This window comes from Chanos chanos, chromosome 13 (genome assembly GCF_902362185.1).
Source record: "Chanos chanos chromosome 13, fChaCha1.1, whole genome shotgun sequence".
NCBI classification, from domain to species: Eukaryota; Metazoa; Chordata; class Actinopteri; order Gonorynchiformes; family Chanidae; genus Chanos; species Chanos chanos.
The window spans coordinates 18,161,264-18,171,115 of NC_044507.1; the positions used below are offsets into that span (position 1 = coordinate 18,161,264).

Below are 9,852 nucleotides of genomic sequence, written 5' to 3' on the forward strand. Positions count from 1 at the left end.
GAAATACGGCAGAAAATCTCATCACTATACAGTGTAATAGATATACAGGCCCTGAGCATAATTTACACATTATGACGAACAATGCAAAGAGGAATGCCAGCATTGCATAGAGATATGTCGTGCAGGTTTTTATTGTGCTGCAAGGCCTACTATAGGAATAAAATTGTGCAGTCATGTCTTCAGGTTCAGGCTCGGGAAATAGGAGCGGTAACACGAGGGAGCATGTTAGTGATGCAGTCATGCCGTAAGAAAAGTTATTATTGTGGTCTTTTATTTTTGAAATTTGCCAGTCTGATAACATGTGTATGGTACTGACTGATGAGGTAGAAATACTGCAATTATTTACTGTCTTTCCTTTGCACTCCACACCAGTAGATGGCGGCAATACACCTATCGTTGATGTTCGCCGCCTAAAAAGAATGGGAAAGAAGGGGAAGCTATAAATTGTGGATGTGCAAGTGTCGTGGATAAGAAAACCGTTTTCAAACAGCTGTGAACTTGTACACAGGAACAGAAAGAGTACACCGTTGACGAGTTTAAGTTCGGTAAGTCATCTTCTCAATTCAGTTGTCTCTAAAGATACGTGAACAAAATAAAGTTGTAGGAAGCATGCTTAGTAGCTTAGAAATTTGAATAAATATTCGTTATGCGTAATTAATAACGCTGTCTGGTTGCATGTAGTAAATATGTATGTAGCTTTGTTGTATAGTTTTAGATAAGCTATCGCTTTTAATTGTGTTTTGCCTTACTTGGCTACGTGAATGATTTATAAAACAGCCCGTTGGACTACACTGACGCAACCCAAGAGCAAACTTTTTTGCCTGTTCAAGCTGCCTTAATGTTTACTTGGAGACCAATTGTGGTCTCTCTTTTGGTGCTTGGGTCACCAGCCAGATTCGGTGCTTTTGCCCGCCATTTTAAAATGCTAGGATAACCAGCAGCTAATTCATGAATTTGCGTTTGTTGAAGTATTTAACGAGGGAAACTGTAAACTCATGTATAAGATGTAACTTGATAAGTTTAATCATTCTACTAGTTTTAGATTATTATATAGTTCAGAGTTCTGCCAGACTTAAATTGAAAAATAGGTAAATTAGCTGAAGTAGTACGTGCTAACTAGAGCGCTAACAATAGGTTTGGTAGCAATTCACGAAGTAGGCGGTTCTGGTCGTTTACGTGTACCCCCCTGTTTTGTAATGCTCAATACTCCGATCTGCATTCTTCGAAAAATGCCCTTATTATGAATTTAAACAGAGTAAGCTTACTAACCAGGCAATCATGGTACAACTTGTGTGTGTTTTGCCGCCATTTTGAGAGCTTGTAAGTATGAATTGTTTACAACGTGTTAGTATCCACTATAACGTCTTCAAACCACGCTATCACGTGTTTGGTCAGTCTATTTTGTGGTGGTGTCATAATTTTATTTTTACCGGTTTGTGATTCGTTGGGACTAACGCATCTTTTTAAATCGTTAGAATTTGAAATACCATGGCTCGTACCAAACAGACTGCCCGGAAATCCACTGGAGGCAAAGCTCCCCGAAAACAATTGGCTACTAAGGCAGCAAGAAAAAGCGCTCCCTCTACCGGTGGCGTCAAAAAACCACATCGATACAGGTAAAGCCCTCACCTCATAGTAAGCATTATCCGATATGTTTTGTTACTGACAGTAAACATGCATCATTTAACTGTCATTTTCCTCTGAGTTCCAGCCTGCCAATATTACAGAAATGTTGAACCATTGTAATCCGTGTCTGTGTCGACCTAACTGACATGTTTTGATCATAATTCATGAAGGCCGGGAACTGTTGCCCTGAGAGAGATTCGTCGCTACCAGAAGTCAACAGAGCTGCTGATCCGGAAGTTACCCTTTCAGCGTCTGGTCAGAGAGATTGCGCAAGACTTCAAGACTGACCTACGCTTCCAGAGTGCAGCCATCGGCGCTCTACAGGTGGGTTCCACTGTTGTCTGTCTTCACAGATCTGGCGCGTTCAAATTTCTGTAGTCTTGGCTTAATAGTTGTAGATTTAGTCATGGAATCTTGGAGTGCATCAATTATTGGCATGGTCCTAAACACTTTCTCCTTCAAGTGTCTTTAAAATCTTTCCAGTTACAATATCTTAAGCGCACGAAGCACGGCAGTGGTAATATTTACAGGATAATGTTAGAAAAATGTCTGACTGCTGTAAAAAAAAAAAAAAAATGTTGTCCTTTGCAGGAGGCAAGTGAGGCTTACCTTGTGGGTCTGTTTGAAGACACTAACCTGTGTGCTATCCACGCTAAAAGGGTCACAATCATGCCCAAGGACATTCAGCTGGCACGACGAATCCGAGGAGAGAGAGCATAGTGTAATTTAAGCATAACCTCGTTACCTCTTCCTCATTAAGATTTGTTTTTTCTTTTTTTTTCAAATGGGAACATTCAAGGCTATGGGTTCATGAGGAGAGCGCAACATTTTCTAAGTCATTGTAGCCTCAAGGTTTTTAAAATCATGTATTGGAAGCATTGTAGGGTAGCTGTAGTTTTCATGCTGTAGTGTGGTATTTATCAAGAAGCTTATTTTTACGTTCTGTTTATTGGATTGTAAATAAACTTTTTTTTCTTTTTTTATACACTAACTTTTGCTTCCTGAAATTTCTGTCCAGTGCTTGATTAGTAAGCTTACGTGCCTACACTTCTGATTGTGTATCATCAGTTTTGTATCAACCTGAATTTCTTGAAGTGGTGCATACAAGGATAATGGATGGCGTAACAGACAGTTTAGAGGGTCCCATATTGTGATTACCCTGGTGTGTAAATTGGCAGACTTGTGAATACCAGTCAGTGTGGTGTCAATGCAAATTCTGACTGTATTTTCTTCCTTGCTATTTTCTAACTTATTGCCATGAAGGTGAATTTCTGAGGTGGAAAAAGAAAATTACAAATTCAACTCACTTTACAATATATTCAGTTATTTTTGTTTTGTGCAGTTTGGATTTTTCCCCTCCGAGTAAATATGGTCAGTGTTTTTGATACTTTAAGGAAGTTTTATACCCATCCATACAGTTGCCATTGCCCAAAGGACCATTTATATCTGAACATGAATTTGCATTGCAAACTCTTGACAGCCCTTTGTTTGAAACCTGAGTAGCCATGCGCCAGCCTCAGAAGTTTCTCCAATCCTCTTTTGTTCTTTGGAGTCCACTAGAGGGCAGGACATTATTTAAAATATCATTTTCTCACATGTTTCATCAGATTTGAGCAGATATGCAAACATGTTTACCATGCAGACAACCAACTTGAATCGAGTTGTTGCTGCTAAATACCTTAGGGGCACATGTTTGTTTAAAAAAAAAAAAAAAAAACCTTGTTTCCTGTTGCGTTCTAGGGATCTGTGGTTATATTTAAAGTGTTGACTGATTACATAACAGTCTATACATCACAAACTTCAATCTCCATCTGCCACCATCACAGCTGATTTTAATAAACAAAAAGGTTCAAATAATTCAGTTTTTACAGAGTATATATGAAGACCCTGTTATGATTTGTGGTTACCTTTTCAGCACTTGGTCAAGTAAATCACACACAATTCACTGAGGTTTCTAGCTAGCATTACCCCAAATGCTGTCTCTTTTTTGTTCTCTGTTGTGTTCGCAGATGCCTTGAAACCTAATCTAATTTCTTCACCATTCTTTTTTCTTTTTCCCTGTGAAGGATTTTAATATGCAAATGTAATTGTGAGGGTCAGATTCATTATTCAGTCTCTCCCTCACTCTGCGTTCCCTGTCTCAGATTATGCATTACCTCTCTCTCTTTCTCTTAATTACCCTTGACATGGTGGCAGTCACTTCTCTGTTTTCATATATTTGCCTCCTGTAATTGCGGGAAATTATTCTTTATAAAACACGGCGAAAAAAAGATTAATTCTTGAGTAAAGGAATTAGTGTGAGACCTTACGAATGTTTCATTTTGTAACATTTATGCTGGTGGGGTGTATGCTGCGGTATCCAGACAGAACGAATTTCATTTAGACATTTGCGTTTCTTCAGTCTACCTGCACACCTCACCATTTATATAATGAAAATCTATCTACTTAGAAGGTTAGTGGACTAGGTGCTACTGCATACCTATATCTATCCATCTATAGATAGATAGATATTCTTACCACAGGATACTTCTGTCTTATATCCCGAGCTTTTACTATCATTATGGGATGCATTATCTGATGTTACAGAATTAAGAGGCCAAAACATGGAAATAAAAAAAAAAGAAAAGGTTTGCTACCCTTAAATGACGTCAGACTTTTCCAACTCTGAACTCTGTTCAGATCCCAGCTGCATCTACAACCCACACTCTTACTCTTCTCACAGACTCTCTCACTCCGTCTGTCCCCCTCTCCGTCTCAGAATAGTTAAGTGTATATTTACAATATACATATTTGTACACAAATAATGAACTTGTTTCACTTGCTTTGTCCTCAGGGGGAGAAACCAATGGATTTTTTTTTTGCCTCTCTCTTCTCCTGCTGCATAGACAGTTTATTAATGTACTTGTCAGTCTCTACTGCATTATGGCTTCTATATCTTCCCGCAGTATCGCTTTTAAGATCACATCCTCTGGGCTGTTCTCACCACTGTCCTCCTTTATTAATCTCACTGACAATTTTTTTTTTCCTTTTAAAAGATGCTCAACCTCACTGTTACTGTGAGTCTGGGCTTGACGTTTACAAATTCTGTAGGATGTTTCCCTGCAGGGAATCTCAATCATTTTTTTTTTTACAATTTTGCCAATTTCCTCCCTCTTCAAGCGATTATTTGAACTATGCCTCGATCCCGTTTCCCAAGCCGGGGTTGTGACAGCTGGAAAAACAATTCATAGTTTTTTCGCAAGTATTTTTTCCCAGACCACGCCAAGTCTGCATGTTCACCTCTGAGTCCCAGAACACAGTGTAGCCCCTAATACGGACAGCAAACAGGACTTCTGCTGCCACCCAGATTGCTATAGTCTCCTCTGATCAAATTGCATAGAACTTGACTTCTACTCACAAATGTAATTACATCATGATATTGCATTAGAAGACAAACAAACAGAAAACATCAACATATTTGCTTAGTTTAATCTTGTAAAACATTCTGTTCCCATGCTAGTCTGAGGACATATTCCCATTTGGGATAAAATGGCACTTTTTTTTTTTTTTAATTCACCAAATGGAACCCAGAACTCATTCAGATATCTGCTCTGATGCAGCTGGACATGGAAATAAAGGCTGTGGCACTCCAGAAAGACAGCTCGAGATTCTGGACAACCTTACGTTCTAATTTGTTTTTATTGTATTTTTTATTGTATTGACCTTAGCTGGTAAATATTGAATGATGTATCAGTAACAAGCCTTTATGATAGTAAGATGTAGTTCGAGCTCACAAGGTGCCTCTGTCGTCAAAGTAATCACAACTTGATTGTCTGTATGATGCTGAGACACTCGCATCTTGTTTGGACATGTTGCCTGGTGATACTGATACTGCTGTTTCTGTATTATGCCATGTTTCTTTGGTTTTGAAGTGTGAGAATTAAAAAAAAAAGAAAAGAAACAGATAGTTAGGGAGCATATTAATGTTGGAGTCAATTATCAGATATATCTGATATGGATGAGAACAGGACTTCATATGACAACATTTTGCATAGTTTGTCTCAGGGGTGTTTGCCATGATTGCATGTAATCAGATCTAAGAGGAACAAATGTTAGTCTAACAGAAAGGTGAGAGACATCTCCTGAGGTCAGTTTTTAAGTGGCTTTAGACCAGTATTAACCAATCTTGCTACTGTAGCTCAAAGCTCTGAACATTTGAGTCATATTCTTGGTCTAACACACCTGCTGCAGTTAATCAAAGACTTCATGATAAGTTCATACACTGTGTAAGTTGTGCAGAGTTGCGCAAAAAAATTAGTGTTGCACAAATCCAGTTTATGCTGATTCTGAACACTGACGTATCCAGTTCAAAAAGCCAGGAGTTCAGTAAGTAGTAGATAAGCTGTCATACAGGGGTTGAGTTAATGTTGAGCCAGGGCAAAAATATGCTGTTTTGTTGGTCCGCTGGACTGCAGTGGAGAGCCACTAAGTTATACCAGAGAGAGAGAAAGAGAGTGAGAAGGAGCAGTGTTGTGGACCTTCAGGAGCAAGGATGGGAGACACTTCTATTCATATTTTATGTGGGCCTCTATTGTCAGACACTAAAAACCGTGTGAATGCAAAAATTAGGCATCTACCTCTTTACCTACTTGAAATGAACATGAAATGAAAACGTATTGTCATAAGCTAGTAATACTAACTGGACATATGAAGGGACATTGTAAAGATCAGTTACAGTTTTGTTGTTACAGTATCAAACAGTTCACTTTAGTAATGGACTGCCCTCTCAGAGACTACAGTGGCACGCATCTGCACCTTCACTCAGCATTTTTATGCTTTGATAATAATTTGATAAATGACTGTTTATTTATACTTGAGGCAGAGCCTTTGGGAAATTTGCCTACACATGACAGAATCTCCAGTACGAAGGCTAACTGGCAGACTTCTAAAACCTATTTAAAGACATATAACAACATTTATGATCCATCAGGAAGTAGCGTTTAAGCAGCCGTTCACCCGTGGTATGATTTTATTATTTCAATGAATGCCAGTTTGAGACAACACCGTGAGGCACAACTGGCGACAGGATTCACAAACAAGGAAACAAAAATGGGGGGGGTAACAACCCTCAGGGTTTACTTTATGAATCTTCATATTTGTTTTCCTGTTTGTTGATCTTCCATGGGAGAGAGGTCTCTGAAAGTACAACACTGTTCCTGACTTGGGGGAAGGGGGGGGGGGGGGGGGGGGGGGGTGCAAACTAAAAAATTTTCTCCCGTTTCCTAAATAATAATAGTAATATTATAATGCATTGGTCAAACGAATAAATGAATTGGTTTGATCTGCTGGGTTTGTGTTTCAAAGCCGAATTAATACCAATGCTATAGTATTACAGCAAAATACCATTATCTGGTATTGTAAAGCAATAAGTAGTAACGTCTCCATGCGATTGGGGGCAGCTCAGCTTCCCGCTCTCTCTCTCTGGATGCACTGAAAGCAAGAGAGACTGACATAAAAGTGAGGTTGCTGGGCTGAACAAAGAGCAGTGCTCAGGGCTAAGGGATGCAGCAGCGCTAAAGGTTTGGATAATGTGTTTATGTGCCCTCGTGTTTGTCCGCACACCACCTGCCCCCTAGCCTCCGTCTGGGGGAAATCAGAAGACCACACCTGAGGACATAATCAATGGCAGCTTTACGCTCAATGAGCTGTAATCTTCCAAAATATACTTTGCATTGCTTTGGGAGGTTTCTTACGTAAACCAAGGGCTGTCAATAACCTGCTTCTAATAAATTTAACACATGCGATAGATATAAAAAAAAGTCAGTATCTTTTTTTTCCTGTTGAAATACTTCAAATTTTATTGATGGTGTTTCTTATTAGTTATTATATCTCTTGGGGCAAAAAATGATAAAAAAGCCAACTAAATTGTTTTGTGTTCTCTCATTTCTTTATCAGTGTGTGATTAAAGCACAAAAACGTGTCCTCAAGGGTCCATGTCCCCAGAGTATTTCAATGTCAAGTCTAAATCTCATTTGTACAGATCTTTACAACACAAATCCTAAAAAGATGCATTTTAAAAAAAGATGCAAATTAAACTTGTATTGGTAAATGTGTGCAAGGGTAGCCTCAGGTAAAATCAGTAGTCATAAAATCAAAATGGTTTGTTTAATAATGTTTACTGGTCACCTGAAAAATAGACTGCATACCACATTGAGACACACTGAGACAGAAATTACTTACTGATCGTTTGTGTTGGCTTTTCAATTTGTTCCCTCACCATGGGCTCACTCAGCATATTGTCCTTATTGTCCTTGAGTTGTATAAAAGTCGTCACTTTGATACATTTAAATAATGAGTTTTCTTTTGCTCATGAAGGTAGTTTGAAAAAAAAAAAAAGTTTAAGCATTGCTTACGTCCTTTTTTCAGTCACGTCCATTTCCTTCACTCCTCAAGCAAATTACCCTGAATGATCCTTGTTTTAACGAGTTAAGTCTCAGTTTTTCACTACGTGATATGAAGCAAATGCAGTTTGTCCTTTGCTCTAACTAATCAGCTGTCCTCAGTGTCCCTCACTGGGTTATCAAGTCTATTTAGTTCTTCTCTTCTGTGCATGTTGCGTCTGCAAATTTCCGAGAAGCTTCTTTCAAGATGCCCGAGGGCATTTCCAGAGAACATCTCAATTAAGACCCACGACCCTCTCTCCAGGAGGCAAAGTCCGAAGGATCCGTTCAGTTAAGGCAATTTTTACACCAGATACCCAGGGCTAGACCTCAGAAACCTCACTTCTGACAGGGATGTGCAAGTCCAAAGTGTGGTGACAGAAGCGATAGACCACGGACCAGCTGGCTTTCTGCTTAATGAAGAGTCGCAGCTTGTCTCTGAAGGTTTCCCCCAGGAAGCTGTAGATGATGGGGTTGAGGCAGCTGTTGGAGAAGGCCGCCAGGTTGACGATGTGTCCAGTTAGCGGGTAGTCGTGCCATAACGTGGTGGCACTGCGCTGTGAGGGGTCGGCTGTGCCCTGGAGCAACTGGATGCTGATGAAAACGTTCTCTGGCAGCCAGCAGATGAAGAACACCAGCACTACAACCACGATCATCCTCAACGCCTTCTGTCGACGTGGCCACAAACCCCGGTGCTTCTGAGCCCTCATGAGAATCCGCACTATGAGGGAGTAGCACAGGCCTATGATGGAGAATGGCACCAGGAAACCAATGGTCACTTCCAGCCACTGAATCTCAAAGACGTTGGCGAAGCAGAAGTGCACCTCGCCTCTATGCTGCGTTTGTACAATGGTGAAGGGAAGCAAGGTGGCCAGGATGGAGGCCATCCAGATCAAGCTGCAGCTTAGTTTAGCGTGCTGCATGGTTCTCAGGGGACTGCTGCTCATGGAACTACTGCTCAAGGCTACGTAGCGATCGAAACTCATCCAAGTTAAGAAGAAGATGCTACTGTACATGTTGACCTGCAAGAAAAGGGACATGAAGGTGCAGAGGATGGCAATGTCGTAGTACTTTTCGTTGAGGTTGAAAACCTCAATGAGGGAGTCGGCCACTAGAATGAGGTCGGCCACGGCCAGGTTGACGAAGTAAAGGTCAGGAATGGTCATCTTCTCCCTGTGATTGAGGTTGACCACTAATATGAGAATGTTGCCAATAAAGCCAATGGGGAAGAGAAAAATGGTGTAGAGGCAGGAGAGAAAGAGGCTAATGATGTAAAACTGATAAGTCTCTGAGCTTTCCATCACATCTGTTGAGTTGTACTCGTACGTAGCATTTAGCAGCTCGGTGCCGTTCACATAAATCTGAAACAAGGTCGTCGTCTGCTCTTCCATAATGGCTGTCTTTTTGAAGTCTGTTTAGGATGCCCCAATAATAGTCAATAGTCACATATTTTGTTTCAGCTACATACTTCATTTGCGTAAGTGTCCGGCTCACAGTATGTAAGGGAGCTCTCATTTATGCTAGATTTGCATTCTGTTCAGTAGTCTTGTCTATGTGGGCAATACGCCTTGATCGACACAAGCTGGACATAGGGGTTTTTTCTCTTATCGAGTCAGGTCACTGGGGAGGAAGTCGATGCACGACAATGCCTCCCATGATTGGCCGCTCTCCTCGTCTCATTTGCCGAGGCTGCCTGGGCTTGTGTGATCCATGGGATTAAAACCTTCTCAAGGGTCTCTCCTCAGAAGCTGCTGTTCTTCTTTTTCTTTTTTTGCACGGTTTGTTCTTCGCACGTTTTAATTCCAGT

General features: G+C 40.4%; 2 protein-coding genes across 2 annotated transcripts; one reads left to right on the forward strand and one right to left on the reverse strand.

The window, feature by feature from the left end:
- The first annotated feature begins 469 nt into the window (after positions 1-469).
- Positions 470-2,617, forward strand: h3f3a (H3 histone, family 3A). The gene is made up of 4 exons (XM_030789819.1): positions 470-545; positions 1,476-1,616; positions 1,797-1,950; positions 2,218-2,617. Exons 2-4 carry the CDS (start codon positions 1,489-1,491, stop codon positions 2,344-2,346), a joined length of 411 nt encoding a protein of 136 aa, XP_030645679.1. The 5' UTR covers positions 470-545; positions 1,476-1,488; the 3' UTR covers positions 2,347-2,617.
- Positions 2,618-8,368: 5,751 nt separating this feature from the next.
- gper1 (G protein-coupled estrogen receptor 1) lies at positions 8,369-9,448 on the reverse strand. Its single transcript, XM_030789817.1, has one exon. The coding sequence runs from the start codon at positions 9,434-9,436 to the stop codon at positions 8,369-8,371; it is 1,068 nt and encodes a 355-aa protein (XP_030645677.1). The 5' UTR covers positions 9,437-9,448.
- Positions 9,449-9,852: the final 404 nt, after the last annotated feature.